Source organism: Littorina saxatilis, linkage group LG14 (genome assembly GCF_037325665.1).
Source record: "Littorina saxatilis isolate snail1 linkage group LG14, US_GU_Lsax_2.0, whole genome shotgun sequence".
NCBI classification, from domain to species: domain Eukaryota; kingdom Metazoa; phylum Mollusca; class Gastropoda; order Littorinimorpha; family Littorinidae; genus Littorina; species Littorina saxatilis.
The window spans coordinates 38,968,925-38,986,312 of record NC_090258.1 but is presented as its reverse complement, the minus strand read 5'-3'; the positions used below and the strand labels follow the sequence as shown (position 1 = coordinate 38,986,312).

General features: G+C 44.0%; 1 protein-coding gene across 1 annotated transcript in view; it reads left to right on the top strand.

The window, feature by feature from the left end:
* Positions 1 to 902: 902 nt before the first annotated feature.
* Positions 903 to 17,388, top strand: part of LOC138946597 (uncharacterized) — a 154,232-nt gene continuing 137,746 nt past the window's right edge. The window contains exons 1-2 of the mRNA XM_070318043.1: positions 903 to 1,016; positions 1,340 to 2,582. Of these exons, the coding sequence (XP_070174144.1) occupies positions 903 to 1,016; positions 1,340 to 2,582 (1,357 nt within the window). The remainder of the gene's footprint in view (positions 1,017 to 1,339; positions 2,583 to 17,388) is intronic.

Below are 17,388 nucleotides of genomic sequence, written 5' to 3'. Positions count from 1 at the left end.
ACAGCTGCATTACCTGTCTCGATATTTGGATAATTTTCGTGTTGATTTCCAAGGATTCTTGTGTTGTATGTTTGCAGAGTGGTGTATAAGAGTGTATTGAAGCTAATTGTGAACCTGTCTTGTCGGAATAAGTGAATTTGTGAGTGCTATTGGTGTGAATTTGTGTGATCGTCTGTCCACGTGTTAGAGCGGCCATCTTTCCTTCCCGGTCGTGAATCAGCTAAGTGCTTTTGTTCTGTTTTGTTTCCCTTGTTTTCGTTGCTCTCTACTTGCTGTTTTGTCTTGTTTTCGTTCGTTGGTGTTTGTCAACGAGAGCTTGTGGTTTTATTCTGTTGTCCTTGTCAACGTTTTGTGGGTTGTTTTACTGCATTTGATCTCAGTGTTAGTGTGTATCTCATCCGTCTGTGTTGTGGTGTTGTGGTTGAGGCGCTTTCGGACTTCCCGTGTCATCCTAGACCGTAGCCTGTCGTAAATTATAGTGAACTTAGTGTGTTAGTCTTTTGGCTGCTAGATTGCTTAGACTGTTGTTATTATTTTGTTAGGTTAGAGTGTTTCTCTTTCTGTAAACGTAGTCTGCCTTATGCGTTAGCGTGTACCTTAGTGTGTACAGTGGCCTTTGTTCTGCCCAGGCGTCATAGTTGGTAGCCTGCTAGACTATTGTTGTTGTTCAGTCAGCTGTAGCTACACTGACCAGCGCCTGCGTGCGATGAGTCACAGAGTGAGTTGGCCCTTTTCCCACTGTTCTGCCCGCTTATACAATAGGTAGGGGATTGTCTCCCGAGATGTACCCTCAGAGTACATTCTTAGGTGTCATAAATTGCGTGAGCTCTCTTTCTCTCTCTCTCTCTCTCTCTCTCTCTCTCTCTCTCTCTCTCTCTCTTTTTCCACTCCCCTCTCTCACTATGGCGATAGGTTCCCCCCTCAACTACCGTCCCACCGACGCTGCTAGACTGCGCCTGCCACGGCCTCTATACCTCCATCTCAAGGAGCTGGGAATCCTGCAGAGACCACCAACCGTAAGGGGCTGTCGCGCCGGCCGCTCGCAGCGTCTTCGAACCGCACAGCAACTTGCTGCCCTCAACCCGTCTCCTACCTCCACTTCTCTCACGCCCACCACCCCCACCCAATGTACCACTACCCCTCCCCAGCATCCCCCCACCCTTTCCCTGCTTCCTTCTATCCCTCCCTATTCTCAAACCACCCCTCCCCATTCTCTCACCACACCTCCCCATCCTCCCATCACCCCTCTCCCTCACCTCCCCAGCACCCGCCCACCCAAAATCAGCACCCACCCACTCATTCCAAAAACACCCTACACCTCTGCCTCATCAACTCCCAGTCAGTGAATCCAGAAGGCAAAGCAGATCTGATAGCAGACTACATTATAGAAAACAAGTTAGACGCCCTGTTCATCACCGAGACGTGGCTGCGACCTGGTGATGACCCCAAGATCAAGCAGCTGACCCCCGCAGGGTACAAGACAGTCTCCTTCCCCCGCCCGGCTGGGCGTGGTGGAGGCATCGCCGTCGTCTACAAGGACCACATGCATGCTGCAGCGTCCTTTTCGGACAGCCTCCCCTTCCCCCACACCACCTTCGAAGCTGTGGAGATGACGGTCGCCACCACCACCACCCTCACCTTCCTGTGTATATATCGCCCTCCCCCTAACACCAAGAACAAGCTGAAGGACTCTACTTTCTTCGACGAGTTCTCCCAAGCCCTCGACCACTACAACGTGACGTCCCATAGCGCCATCGTCCTCGGTGACTTTAACATCCACTGGGACTGCCCTGCCAACGCTGACACCAAGCGGGCCCGTGCGCTGTTGGACAGCTACAGTGTGGACCAGGTCGTTCCTTTTCCCTCCCACTCCCGTGGCCACATCCTGGATTGGATTGTCACTCGACCCTCGGACAATCTGGTCTCCAGCCTCGTCGCCAACGACCATCTTGTCTCCGACCACACCGCCATCAACTTCCTCGTCAACATCACCAAGCCAGCACAGAAGCGGAAGATGGTCACACGTCGCAAGCTACGAGACATTGAGACAGATGCTTTTGGAGACGAAGCTGCCCTGCTGCTTGCCCAGCGAGACCCGTCCACTGACCCCGCCCATTTCTTCAGCTTGACTCTGCGCCAGCTCCTCGACAAACACGCCCCGCCATCTTTATGCGCAGTCTCTGAGCGACAGCCGGCTCCCTGGTTCTCTGAGGACATCACAGCCGCCAAGATCGAGAGACGGCGAGCGGAGCGTGCATGGCGACACTCTGGCCTGGAGGTTCATAAGCAGATTCTCAGGGATGCGGTGCTTCGAGTCACGCAAGCCATCACTGCTGCCAAGATCGAGCACTTCCACGACAGCATCGTCAACGCCTCATCATCCAGGGAGCTGTTCTCCATCATGTCCTCTCTCCTGGGCTCCTCCCCCGCTGCCCCCTTACCCACTGCTCACCCACCACAGGATATCCCGGAGTTATTCTCGGAGTTCTTCAAGGACAAAATTGACAAGCTTCGGAAAACACTCGATCAGCAGCCCTTCGTCCCGTCCCCACCCTCCCCTTCCTTCTCCGGCTCCCCCTCACGTGCTTTCAGCCTGTCACTCAAAACCACGTCAAGCGACTCATCACCAAGACGGCCATCAAGACCTGCGAGCTAGATCCCCTGCCAGGCTTCCTCTTCACCAAGTGTCTGGACAAGCTCCTGCCGTCTATCACAGATATCATCAACATATCCCTGGCCACAGGCGTCGTTCCCGACTGCTTCAAGTCTGCCGTTGTCCGCCCACTCATCAAGAAGCCCGGCCTTGACGTCAACGAGTTGAAGAACTACCGTCCTGTGTCCAACCTGCCCTTCCTCTCCAAGCTTCTGGAGCGTATCATCCTGGAGCAGTTGAGCGCCCACCTGTCTCGGAACTCGCTGATGCCAGTGTACCAGTCAGCGTACCGCCCTCACCACAGCACCGAGACGGCGCTCCTGCGAATCACCACGGACCTCCTGAACGCAACAGATAGCGGTCTCGTCTCTGCCCTTGTGCTGCTGGACCTTTCCGCGGCCTTCGACACGATCGACCACCAGCTACTCGTCGATCGCCTCAGTTCCACGTTCGGCATTCACGACACCGCCCTCTCTTGGTTTAGGAACTACCTCCAGAACCGCTCTCAGACTGTCACCACTGATTCGTTCTCTTCTCAGCCTGTCCCTGTCCGCTTCGGCGTCCCACAAGGATCTGTCCTCGGCCCTGTCCTTTTCACCCTGTACACCCAACCCCTCTCCCTGGTCATCGAACGCCACGGCCTGAACTACAACTCCTTTGCCGATGACACGCAGCTCCAGAACAGCGCCAAGCCGGAGGACGTTGACGATCTCCTTGGATCCATCTCCAGTTGTTTCACTGACATCAAGAACTGGATGACTGAGAACAAGCTGAAGCTGAACAGTGAGAAGACGGAGGCCCTTCTCGTTGGAACACGACAGAAGATTGCTTCCCTCACTGTGACCGACCTCCAGCTGGATGACGCGACTGTTCCATTCTCCCCTGCTGTCAAGAGCCTTGGCGTCTTTCTCGACTCCACTCTCTCCATGCAGACACACATCTCCTTCATCATCAAGACCTGCTTTTTCCACCTACGACGCATCGCCTCCATCCGTCGCTACCTCACCCACGACGCCTGTGTCAAGCTGGTTGTCTCCCTCATCTTCAGTCGTCTGGACTACTGCAACTCCCTTCTGGCTGGCCTCCCCGCCTCATCCATTCATGGCCTACAACGAGTCCAGAACGCCGCTGCCAGGCTGACGTTGAGGAAGACGAAGCGAGACCACATCACCCCCCTACTTCGCTCCTTGCACTGGCTCCCTGTCAACACCCGAATCTCCTACAAACTGTCCACTCTGGTCTACAAGTGTCTCAACGACTCTGCTCCCGAGTACCTTCAATCCTCCCTGGACCTGTACACCCAGCCCTCCGACCGTCCCCTTCGTTCTGCTGCTGACCCTCTCCGCCTCCACATCCCTCGCTCGAAACTCGCATCTGCTGGTCAGCGTGCATTTCCCTCCGCGGGCCCCTCCGTCTGGAACTCCCTGCCGCTTGAGCTTCGCCAGAGCCCCTCTCTTGACGCGTTCAAGAGTAGGTTGAAGACTCAGTTCTTCCCGTAGCTGGCTGCGACTTTCATGCTCGACGTGATGTGTTGTGCCCCAAAAGACATTCTTGTGCTGTGCTCTGTGAGAGGTGTTTTCTTTGTGCTTAATATTATTTTGTTTGGACCTAGCTATTGATGTGTACATTGTTGTTAAACAGTTGTTTGTTGTATGTTTATCAGGGTTTGCTAGTGTGTGATAGGGTTCGTGTCCGTCTGTAGATGTTAGTTTCTTTGTTAGTCCTGTGTTGACAACTCTTCGACAAGCGCTTAGAACTGTACCCACGGAATACGCGCTATATAAGCTTCATATTGATTGATGTTCCCGGGTTTTAACCCGACTTTAGATGAGATACACAAGTGTATGCGTGTTTAGGTGGTATCAGCCATCTGCACTTATGGCAGAATGACCGAGGTCTTTTACGTGCCATTGTGGTGACACGGGGGGTGGGAGATGGATACCGTCTCTGGGTCTGCACATAAAGTTGACCCGTGTCCGTCCCGGCCCGAATTCGAACCAGCGACCTCTCGATCACAAGTCCAGTGCTCTACCACCTGAGCTACCCGGGCCCCCTTGAGTCGCCTTGAGTCGCCTTGTGGTGAGATATGTGCGCGATATAAATTCTCGTATTAATTAATTTATGAACCTGTTGAACGTGATGCTATATATACTCTGCTATAAAACGCTACCGTCCCCACATGCCTGCTGAATTTGAGGTCACCCAACGGTCACCCATCCGGGTCACCCAGCGTTCACCCATCCGGGTCACCATCCGGGTCATCCAACGGTCACCCAAACGTCACCCTCTCAGTTGGAACCATTACTAAGTCAACGCTGAAACAAACTCGTTAACATTTAGGAGCTTAGAACTATGTTAGAATTTGCGCCACATAAAACCCCTTATTATCATTTACATTCCTTTTCTCAATACAAATGCGGGGAGCACGATTCTTCGTGGATCGGGCTATATAAGCTCTCATTATTATTATTGTGACAGGGGAGGCTACCGCTCCTTTCGCAACGGACTCTGCACCCGGGTTGTTGGCCTTTAAAGTCAACACCTGTGGTTTGTAGAGTTCTGTTTGTGATGGGGTCTGGTGGTTTCCGATTGTCTGTATGTTCATGGAAACCTTCGGGTTTGCATAACAGTTTTTATAGGGCTAAGAAATTAGCCCTAACATTTTCAATCCTGTTTGATTGCACTTCGCTTCCCGAGGTGATCGTAGTGTTTCGGCACACGGTTACATTATTATAATTGTTTTCAACAGTACTGCACACCAGCCGGCCAGGCTTTTACTTGTTTAAAACCATCATTTGAAAACAAATGTACACTGGTGTTATGTGAAAATGTACCCAACACGTACACAAATATGATTTTATTTTTTTAAAAATTTATTTTAATTTTATATCTATATATATATACGACTTGTGTCTGTCTGTCTGTGTGTCTGTCTGTGTGTGTGTGTGTGTGTGTGTGTGTGTGTGTGTGTGTGTGTGTGTGTGTGTGTGTGTGTGTGTGTGTGTTTTCGCGATGCACGGCCAAAGTTCTCGATGGATCTGCTTCAAATTTGGTGGGCATATTTAGGTAGACCCCGGACACAACCTGGTCGATGAGAATTTTCAACATGTGCTCTCAGCGCGCAGCGCTGAACCGATTTTTGTTTTTCTGTTCATCCATTCCCAGTAACTCTTCCTTATCTTCTCCAGTGTTTTGCGTTTACCTCCCTTCCTTCGTGTGGCGTCAATCCATATTCCCGTTACTATTTTTAGAAGGTCACTGTCCACAACGCTCAATCCATATTCCCGTTACTATTTTTAGAAGGTCACTGTCCACAACGCTTTCATCCCGGCGACGCCGGGTATTACTCTTCCTTATCTTCTCCAGTTTTTTGCGCGTTTATCTCCCTTCCTTCGCACGGTGCGCCGGCGAAGCCGGCGTACACCTGGTCCCCTGGGTATTCGGCTCTATTTCTTCCTGGCGAAGCCGACTACCCGGCGAAGCGGGTATTCATCTAGTATTATATATAATTCTAATCTGTATCTGCCTATCAAAAATATTTTTCAACCGTAAAAATGAATTATAATTTTTTTTTATTAAGTGCCTTGCCCAATGACATTCGTAAAATATTCCGGTGGTGTAGATCCTGAAATGAACCCTGCACATCATTTAATAATAATAATAAGAAGAACATTTATATAGCGCTAAATCAAAAACTTTCGTTAAAAAGGCTTGCTCTAAGCGCTTGACATCTAAACTAAAACGTCATTCACACTCTTTACAATGATTATGATGTACAAGAACTTCATGTCACACTCTTTCATTCAGTATAGCACCATTCACACAGTTGTTATTCTGTACAAGACAATAAGTTAGTCTAACATTTAGAATGTTCATAAGATGAAAACAAGAGAAAACCAGACTGATTAAACTCATTTAGCAGTGGCTAGTGACAGCCTATTTTCAACTGTCCGCTGACTTTAAATGGAGACAACTCGGACTTTAGTCTAAAATGTAGAAATCCGAAACAGATAAACTGCCAAAGTTTAAAACACGCGTTCTTAAAAAAGTTTTGACTAAATGTTTTAACATAGAGGGGGAATCGAGAAGAGGGTCATGGTGTATGTGTGTATGTGTGTATGTGTGTGTGTGTGTGTGTGTGTGTGTGTGTGTGTGTGTGTGTAGAGCGATTCAGAGTAAACTACTGGACCGATCTTTATGAAATTTGACATGAGAGTTCCTGGGTATGATATCCCCGGACGTTTTTTTCTTTTTTTCGATAAATGTCTTTGATGACGTCATATCCGGCTTTTTGTAAAAGTTGTCACACCCTCATTTTTCAAGCAAATTGATTGAAATTTTGGCCAAGCAATCTTCGACGAAGGCCGGACTTCGGTATTGCATTTCAGCTTGGTGGCTTAAAAATTAATTAATGACTTTGGTCATTAAAAATCTGAAAATTGTAAAAAAAATATTATTTTTATAAAACGATCCAAATTTACGTTCATCTTATTTTTCATCATTTTCTGATTCCAAAAACATATAAATATGTTATATTTGAATTAAAAACAAGCTCTGAAAATTAAAAAAATTAAAAATTATGATCAAAATTAAATTTTCGAAATCAATTTAAAAACATTTTCATCTTATTCCTTGTCGGTTCCTGATTCCAAAAACATATAGATATGATATGTTTGGATTCAAAACACGCTCAGAAAGTTAAAACGAAGAGAGGTACAGTAAAGCGTGCTATGAAGCAGAGCGCAATCGCTACCGCGCCAAACAGGCTCGTCACTTTCACTGCCTTTTGCACTAGCGGCGGACTACGTTCAATTTCATTCTGTGAGTTCCACAGCTTGACTAAATGTAGTAATTTCGCCTTACGCGACTTTTTTTGGTTACACTCTTTTGTCTGAAATTCGATCTTGAGTAAAATAGTTTGGGGAGTAATTCCCCAAGGGATTGGCGGTCACACAATCTTTAGCGTATTTAAAGTCTCCTTCCTCGTGTGGAAACGTTCGATTTGCCTCATGCTTTTACAAGGAATCACCTGTGCACGTACTGAGAAAATACACACACACACACACACACGCACACACACACACACACACACACACGCCCACGCATACACACACACACCCACACACACCCACACACACACACACACACACACATACAAACACACACACACATTGTTTTTGTTTTTTGTTGTTTTCTTCTGTTGTTGTTTATTGAAGGGTTAGTTGCCTGTTAAAACAGGTTATGCAGGACGTCAGCTGATGCACGTCCCACAGGCAATGACAAGGTTAAAGTTTGTAAGACAACAATTGTGCAAACATGTGCACACGATGGATTAAACTGAAAGAAAGGCGTTTTAAAAGGTTGTTTGACAGAAAGTAAAAATATTTAAAGGGGTCTCACGATGGTTTAAACTGGAATGAAGGTTAAAGTTGTAAGACAGAAATGAGCAAAAATTGACAGTGGTCACACGATGGTTTAAACTGAAATGAAGGTAAAGGTTGTTAGACAGAAAGTATATATATTCACAGAAGTCACACGATGGTTTAAACTGAAATGAAGGTAAAGGTTGTTAGACAGAAAGTACATATATTCACAGAAGTCACACGATAATTTAAACTGAAATGAAGGTAATGGTTGTTAGACAGAAAGTACATATATGCACAGAAGTCACACGATAATTTAAACTGAAATGAAGGTAATGGTTGTTAGACAGAAATGATCTAACATTCATAGTGGTCACACGATGGTTCCAACTGAAAGGAAGGCGTCTTTAAAGGGTGTGTGACACAGTGGGTCACAAGAAGAGGTCACAAACCGGGAGACAGGGCTGGGTCAAGATCCTTGTGATTTGAGGAGCTCTCGAAACAGACACAGACCTCCTTCGCGTCATCGACAGACGTCCACAATCAATTGTGGAGAATGTTTTGTTGCACCCTTCTTCGCCTTGCACAATCTTGAGCTGAGTCCTTGTTCTGCTTCTTGTCATCCAGACTTTTTGCTTTTTATTTTCTCTCTTTCTTTTGTTTCTTTCTCGTTTGACTTCTGATTCTAAGTCTTACATTCTTACCCTCTCCGTTTCCTATTTTCACTCGTCCCATGTTCGTTTTCCCTTCTGTCTGTTTTTTGTGTGTATTCGTCTGTTTGCTGTAATCCTCAAAGCGTGATTTAAAAAACAAAACTTTTGTTAGATTTTTTTTTATCTGCAGGCTGTTTCTGTAAATTTGTTTTGTCTAAATCCGTTTTGAGCTTCATGTTCGTCGCATCTGTTTCAGTGACAATGTCTTCACATCCATAGCCTCGATTGTTTTGTTTTTATTTAGCTCTTGTTTGAATGCACTTGCTGTCCTTGCGTAGAATTCGGAAACCAGGTGAGACATCACCATGGAAGCAACAGCGATACAGGGAGAATAGCTGACAAAGAAATAGCGAGAGAAAAATAAAAAGCAAAACAAAACAAAACTAAACAAAACACACACACGCACACACACACACACACGCACACACACGAACACACACACACACACACACACATACACGCACACACACACACACGCATACACACACACACACACACACACACACACACACACACACACACACACACACACACACATATATATGGCCAAGAATCTGTCATGGCATCGAAAGAAGGAAAGAGCCCGCTTGAATTATTTGGCAGGCTCCTGCTTCTAATAAACTTTTTTTGCAAAGAACATTTTTGTGTTGGATGAAAGAGGATGAATGGACGAACGTTTTGGTATAACATGGTGGCAAATTTATGCCGTAAGCAATGAATAACGGACTTGTGATTCCAACCTTACCTAGTCATTCTGGAGAAAAAAGCGTTACGCGATTTTGGGTGCTTTCAGTTTTGTAAGAACTGTACTCCGAACACGTGCGCGACCGGTAAATCCTTCATACAAACCAGACAGGAAATGAATGCAGTGTTTAATGAGACCAAAAATGAGCTCGACGGAGCTGCCAACTTCGTTCATTTCGCTTGGAAAAGTGATGCGAGATGTACGTTATTATCCTTGTGTAAATTCGGTATCGGTCAGTCAAACGGTCGTACAGTCCGCGGTAAATGTAAGATGGCCGCCAAAGATCGATTTCGAGGTTCACACAGTCTACTAAGTCTAAAATAATATTTTAAAAATTGCTTGCAATGCATGCTTTGTCTGTGATTCGTGAAAATCGACACGATTTGTTGATTTTGTGTAAAGAAAAATTACTTATAACCAAAATAAAACGTTCTCGTTTTGCCGAGATGTTGTGACAAGCGTGACCTAACTAGTCTCCCTTGGTCATTTGCATATGATCTATCAATGACAACAGGACTTTCACACCTACGTGCGAGATGGACGAGCCCAGCCCCACGGGTAAAGTGTGCATGGTCGTCATCCAAATAGTAACGTACATCACTTTTGAGAATGAAACTGCTATAAATCGAGTGATTTCTTACGAAACATGATAAAAACAATGTTTGAAAGGAAAAAGTATTCGTACCTGAATGATTCAGTCGAAAATCGAATGTTGTTGAATATTTTTTTGGGGGGGTGGTGGTTTTGTGTAGGTGTTAGTGGTGCTTGGTTACCCATAGGTCTGTGACATTCTTAGTTTATATGATCAAAGCTCATTGGCAATTGCAAATATTCTTAGGGAGGTAGGTTAGTCATGCTATCTAATTTTTACATTTAGTCAAGTTTTGACTAAATGTTTTAACATAGAGGGGGAATCGAAAAGAGGGTCGTGGTGTATGTGTGTGTGTGTGTGTGTGTGTGTGTGTGTGTGTGTGTGTGTGTGTGCGTGCGTGCGTGCGTGTAGAGCGATTCAGACCAAACTACTGAACCGATCTTAATGACATTTTACATGAGAGTTCCTTGGATTGATATCCCCGATTTTTTTTCTCCGTTTTTTCGATAAATGTCTTTGATGACGTCATATCCGGCTTTTCGTGAAAGTTGAGGCGGCACTGTCACGCTCTCATTTTTCAACCAAATTGGTTGAAATTTTGGTCAAGTAGTCTTCGACGAAGCCCGGACTTCGGTATTGCATTTCAGCGTGGTGGCTTAAAAATTAATTAATGACTTTGGTCATTAAAAATCTGAAAATTGTAAAAAAAAATAAAAAAATTATAAAACGATCCAAATTTACGTTTATCTTATTCTCCATCATTTTCTGATTCCAAAAACATATAAATATGTTATATTTGGATTAAAAACAAGCTCTGAAAATTAAAAATATAAAAATTATGATCAAAATTAAATTTTCGAAATCAATTTAAAAACACTTTCATCTTATTCCTTGTCGGTTCCTGATTCCAAAAACATATAGATATGATATGTTTCGATTAAAACACGCTCAGAAAGTTAAAACGAAGAGAGGTATAGAATAGCGTGCTATCTTTCTCAGCGCAACTACTAAACCGCTCTTCTTGTCAAATTCACTGCCTTTGCCACGAGCATGAGCGGTGGACTGACGATGCGACGAGTATACGGTCTTGCTGAAAAATTGCATCGCGTTCAGTTTCATTCTGTAAGTTCGACAGCTACTTGACTAAATGTTGTATTTTCGCCTTACGCGACTTGTTATTATTATTATTATTATTATCATGAGAGCTTATATAGCGCGAACCACAATTAACCGTTGCTCTCCGCGCTTTACATATTAATTTCTGCCGTTTGAAATTGAATTTTTTTACAGACAAACAGACATTTTTTACACACAATATATAACGCATTCACATCGGCCAGTAAACCTCAAGCCATTACGGCGAATATTTACTTTTCGCGGCCTATTATTCCAAGTCAAACGGGTATTTGGTGGACATTGTTTATCTATGCCTATACAATTTTGCCAGGAAAGACCCTTTTGTCAATCATGGGATCTTTAACGTGCACACCCCAATGTAGTGTACACGAAGGGACCTCGGTTTTTCGTCTCATCCGAAAGACTAGCACTTGAACCCACCACCTAGGTTAGGAAAGGGGGGAGAAAATTGCTAACGCCCTGACCCAGGTTCGAACTCGCAACCTCTCGCTTCCGAGCGCAAGTGCGTTACCACTCGACCACCCAGTCCATTTCAGGCTGTTTTGTTTTCCTCAGGCAAAATATAATTAAAACTAATGAAAAAAATGTGTTTCAATTTGCATCCGGCAGTCAGGGTTAATTATCTTGCGTTTGGGGATGTGACTTTTTTTTTTTAGATGGGATAATTATTATATTTGGTTTGGGGTTGTGGCTCCATTTTATCTGTGGGCAGGCATTTAAGTGTATTAAAGACATTACAATTCCAGGCAAGTGTTTCGTTACAATGGAACTTGGAAGAAAAGTGTTGTTCGGCAGTACAGTAAAACCTGTCTCTAAAGGACACCCTTGGGGTATGGTAATGGTGTCCCTATTAGACAGGTGTCCTTTCTTCACAGGTGGAGGGGCTGGGGCAATATTTTACAAAGAACACGTAAAATGTACAAGACACTTTTTGTCAATTCTGGAGTATGTATTTATTTTTCAACACAAAACACAAGGTAAAAACTTAAATAAAATTAATCAAATAAAATAAACTTAAATAAAATTACCAGATCATTGTACAAGGCACAGATTGAGGGCGGTGACAGGAATAGAGAGAGAGAGAGAGAGAGAGAGAGAGAGAGAGAGAGAGAGAGAGAGAGAGAGAGACTGACTGACTATTAGGGTTTAACGTCCTCTTAGACCAACTGGTCTATATTGGGACAAGTATTGGTAATACGCTGAAGATATGGTGTGATACTTTGATTCGAACAAGCCCGCTGTGGCTGTCTCCTTCGACACACCAGCATTGGGTTTGTCTCGTTGAAATGTTGATGCTTGCATATGTTTTTTGTGTGTGTGTGTGTGTGTGCGTGCGTGTGTGTGTGTGTGTGTGTGTGTGTGTGTGTGTGTGTGTGTGTGTGTGTGTGTGTGTGTGTGTATGTGTGTGTGTGTAACTTAGAAAAGGGACAGGAATGACTGATGCACAGACACTTTGTTGGGATTTCCTGGTTTTGTCATTAACATCCTCGTCCTAAGCGCGTAAGCCACGATGCTAGCTCAAAAAGCCTAACGTCATGCTATTATCACTCACTGCTCTTACAAACGAACACACACAAACCTATGAATAAAGTAGATCTTACGGGATTTAACGTTTTTTTAACTGCCAAAATTTTACTTTTTATTCTTGTTGAAATTCACAACATTTCATAAAGATCGGTGAAAAATTCGAAAATAACGGTTTATAAGCTTTTGCTTGGTTTTCTTCTGAAAAGTACGTATTGAAACTCAGTTATGGACAACGGACCTACTCACAAAATTTCATAAAGATTGGTGAAAAAACGGGATTTAACTGCCAAAAATCAACTTTTTATTCTTGTTGAAATTCAGTTAGGGACAACCAACCTAACCACAACATTTCATAAAGATCGGTGAAAAATTAGAAAATAACGGTTTATAAAGTTTTTTTTAACTGCCAATAATTAACTTTTTCTTCTTGAAAAGTTTGTATTGGAGATCAGTTAGGGACAATGGATCACTGTGCCAATGTTGGTGTAAATCCGACGATTAGGGACCAAGAAACAAGGAGCAGAGTGTTTTTTGGCGGTTAAACTGTCATTTTAACAGTTCAATGATTTGGTGAAATTTCTTCCACCACAATACTATACAATGTTTTATCTACCCATTATTGCAAGAACCCCAAAATCACATTTTTTTGGAAAAATCGCTTTCACCCATGCTAGAACCTCCCCTTAAGTGCTCAAGACACTATACTGACCCCCCCCAGGTGGCCCATACCAATAAAAACAGTTTTATTCTACTAAAAACCACATCTCCTTCTTTACCCACAACAACATTAATAAGATAAAGCAAGTCTAAAAAATGGTGTTTGTGTAACACTTTTTGGACACACTGACAGATTCCTGAAAAAACGGGATTTAACGTTTTTTTAACTGCCAAAATTTTACTTTTTATTCTTGTTGAAATTCACAACATTTCATAAAGATCGGTGAAAAATTAGAAAATAACGGTTTATAACTGACAAAAGCTTGTTTTTCTTCTGAAAAGTACGTATTGAAACTCAGTTATGGACAACGGACCTACTCACAAAATTTCATAAAGATTGGTGAAAAAACGGGATTTAACGGTTTTTTAACTGCCAAAAATCAACTTTTTATTCTTGTTGAAATTCAGTTAGGGACAACCAACCTAACCACAACATTTCATAAAGATCGGTGAAAAATTAGAAAATAACGGTTTATAACGGGTTTTTAACTGCCCCAGGTGGCCCATACCAATAAGAACAGTTTTATTCTGCTAAAAACCACATCTCCTTTCTTACCCACAACAACATTAATAAGATAAAGCAAGTCTAAAAAATGGTGTTTGTGTAACACTTTTTGGACACACTGACAGATTCCTGGCCATATACAGAAAGAGACAAAGGAAGCAACAGTAACGTTGTAAGTGCTCATGTCCTAGCAAGAAAGAAAATCGAATCTACGCTACCGGTGATGTGAAAGAAAAGCAGTAGACTTGTCAAACAAATTCCCTTTATATCTGTCCGTATACAATAAGACACCCTTTGAAACAGAGCTGGCGACTCTCAAAGGACATGTGAGGCAAATAAACAGAGGATGTACGTCATAGCTCAGGTATCGTTCTCTCTACTCCAAAGCCCTTTTTTTGTGTTATTTTCGTAACAGAAACACAAGACTTTGTGTCTCTACAAGTTTATAAACAATTATTATTCTTTTCCGTCTAGACTTGCCTATTTTTGTAAAAGAAACAAAAGTTGTTGCACACTTGAAAGATGAGCTGTGCCCCCTATCCCCCCCCCCCCAATTCTCTCTCTCTCTCTCCCCCCCCCCTTTGCTCACAGAATGGTGTGTTTTGGTGGAGCAACATAGATTGTCGCCCTGGGTAGAGCTCAGAAGATGCACACGATTCCTAGACTGGGGAGAGTTGCCACTTCCAGTTTATAGCGCATTTCAGATAGCCGCTGAAATTGGATATTTGGATTCACATTAGTTTGGGTTGTGTCAGCTTGTTGTCTGGGTAATAACTATATTAAAAAGAGAGACAAGGTGAAATACCGTCGGAGTATTATGAAAACATTAAACACACACGCACGCATGCACGCACGCACACACGCACGCGCACGGACGCACACACACACACACACACACACACACACACACACACACACACATACACACACACACGCACGCACACACACAACCCACAAGTAGCTTTAGAAAGAAAGAAAAACACAAAAGGTAGTCTGACAATACATTGACCTAGGATTTGCGAACACACACATTTGGACATTTGGTTGCTTCATTGCTTTTCACCCCCCCCCCCCCCCCCCCGTCTTTCATCAAAAGCATGCAGTAAGGAAAGCACACGAAAAACCTTTTCCCGCTTTCTCAGTAATTGCAGAAATCCCTTCATTGATATTGAACACAACAGTAGTCTAACGAGGTTAATCCTAGCATTTGTGCCTGGCTTGAAGGTAGACAAAAGGAATCAGGGACCCTCTACAGACGCTAATGACAATGTAACAGTACCGAAGCTAAGCTTAAAGGACCACAACAGGCTTTTTTTGGCACGTCAAAAACGCGTACTTCATTTGCGTTTTGGCGTGACTTAGGTTAACCAGACATATGCATGCCGTAGGAAATTGTTTTCTCACCTTCCCTCACAGGGTTTAGTTTATTTCAGAATCGTTTTGGGCCATAATCCGACAAATTTTGTGGCTGAAGCGAAGCGTTTTTGCGTTCCGATCTGGCGGCCATTGTATCGCGAACGTCCGCGCGAGTACGGAAGTGGTGAATTCTGGGTAAACATTCCGATGACGTCACAAGCAGTATTCATGGCAGAGCAACTTTAGCTGCTGAACCTTACAGTTTTGAGCCTGGGGGTTAAAATCAAGGGTCTGCGCGCCCCGTGATAAGCAATTTTTTTTTTACAAATCACGTTAATGCTCCCGATATTTTCTTGTCATCTCCAAAGTCAAGGCACAAAAACAAAATCCCTTGACTTTTGGGGTAGCGCGACTGTTTATGTTTAGATTTTGTTTCCTTTCTTCATTTTTCATTACTAGATTGTCCAGTCGCTGGGAAATTCGGGTCACTTCCTCCCAGTGGAAAGCTAGCAGCAACAGAGTCGCGCTACCCCAAAGTCAAGGAATCTATTGGAATTTTTTCTTCTTTTCTTTATTGTCCCATCACATTCCACAACTTGGACACATACCACAACTTCGACACATTACCACGTCTTGGACACATACCACATCTTGGACACATACCACAACTTGGACCACAAGCGCGAATCTGTTGATGCTAGCTTTTCACTGGGAGGAAGCGATCCGCGAGGTGGCGCCAGTTACCAGCCGAAAGAAAAAGGGGGCATAACCTCACCAGAACCGCTCATTCTGTCGGGTTTGTAAGGGTTGTGGGGGAGTGACCTTTTCTTGCTAAACCCCGTACAAATATTGGAAGACAAGTCACACACATGCACACGCACACACACGCGCGCACACACACACACACACGTGCGCGCGCGCACGAAAGCATGCATGGACGCACAAAAGCATGAGGGGAAAAAGTGGCCATCTAAACAACATCCCCCCATCCCTCATTCCCTCAACCATCGCAGAGCCTATCGATTGCTCTGAGCATCTATAGCCAACCTATCTATTTTGCTAATGTCCTCATTACACGATTCACTTCTTCACTCACAAGTGTATACCCACTCACGCAGAGGAACATAACTGGCCGTGCGTATTGAAAGAAAAAGCAATTGAAGGCCTGATTTAGTGCGGCATTTTCAACGATACGCTAAGGAAAAGGTAATGTCCTATCGCGTATAAGGTTGGCTTTTCCTGGGGTGATAAAATTCATTGATGGAGTTGAACACAGTCACAGGTAGACGCACGAAGAGAGAGAGAGAGAGAGAGAGAGAGAGAGAGAGAGAGAGACAGAGAGAGAGAGAGAGAGACAGAGAGACAGAGAGACAGAGACAGAGACAGAGACAGAGACAGAGAGACAGAGAGACAGAGTGGGACATAAGTTAAAAGAAACAAAGAGACTGACAAAACAGAGAGAGAACAAAGACGGAGAAATGGACAGACAGACATCGAGTTACGAAGTCGGTTTTGTTCGGTAATTGTTCAAAGAAAACGTGAGAGACATGCAGTACGACGGAGAAAGAGACACAGAGACATCGAGTTACGAAGTTAGTTTGGTTCCTTGTCAACGTCCCTTTTTTATTTCTCACTAATATGTCAACGTGGTAATGGTGACCGGTGTTACACGAAATTGTTACTCCACGAAAAATTTACTCCGGAGTACAAATGTCGTTACATTTTTTTTACTTCCACTAAAATTCTCGTAAGCGAAAATGGGATTCTGGCGAAGAGATAATGCCAATAATATTATGTGATCTCGCGCACACGAATGTCGCGCTACTCCTCCCTCCACCCCTTCCACACCAGGACTAACACGGGACAAGGGAGTAAAAGTTTTGTACACCTGGCGTGGGCAGTTAAATTGCTCGTGTTAGGGTGGAGTAATTTATTCATTATTTATTCGTCAGGGGAGTAACATTTGTGTACGAAATATTTGAACACACCTGTCGAGGGGAGTAATTTTCTTTTGTGTTATGGGGGAGTAATGTTTTCGTAAAGGGAGTAAAATGTTCGTACGAAATATTTACTCCGGAGT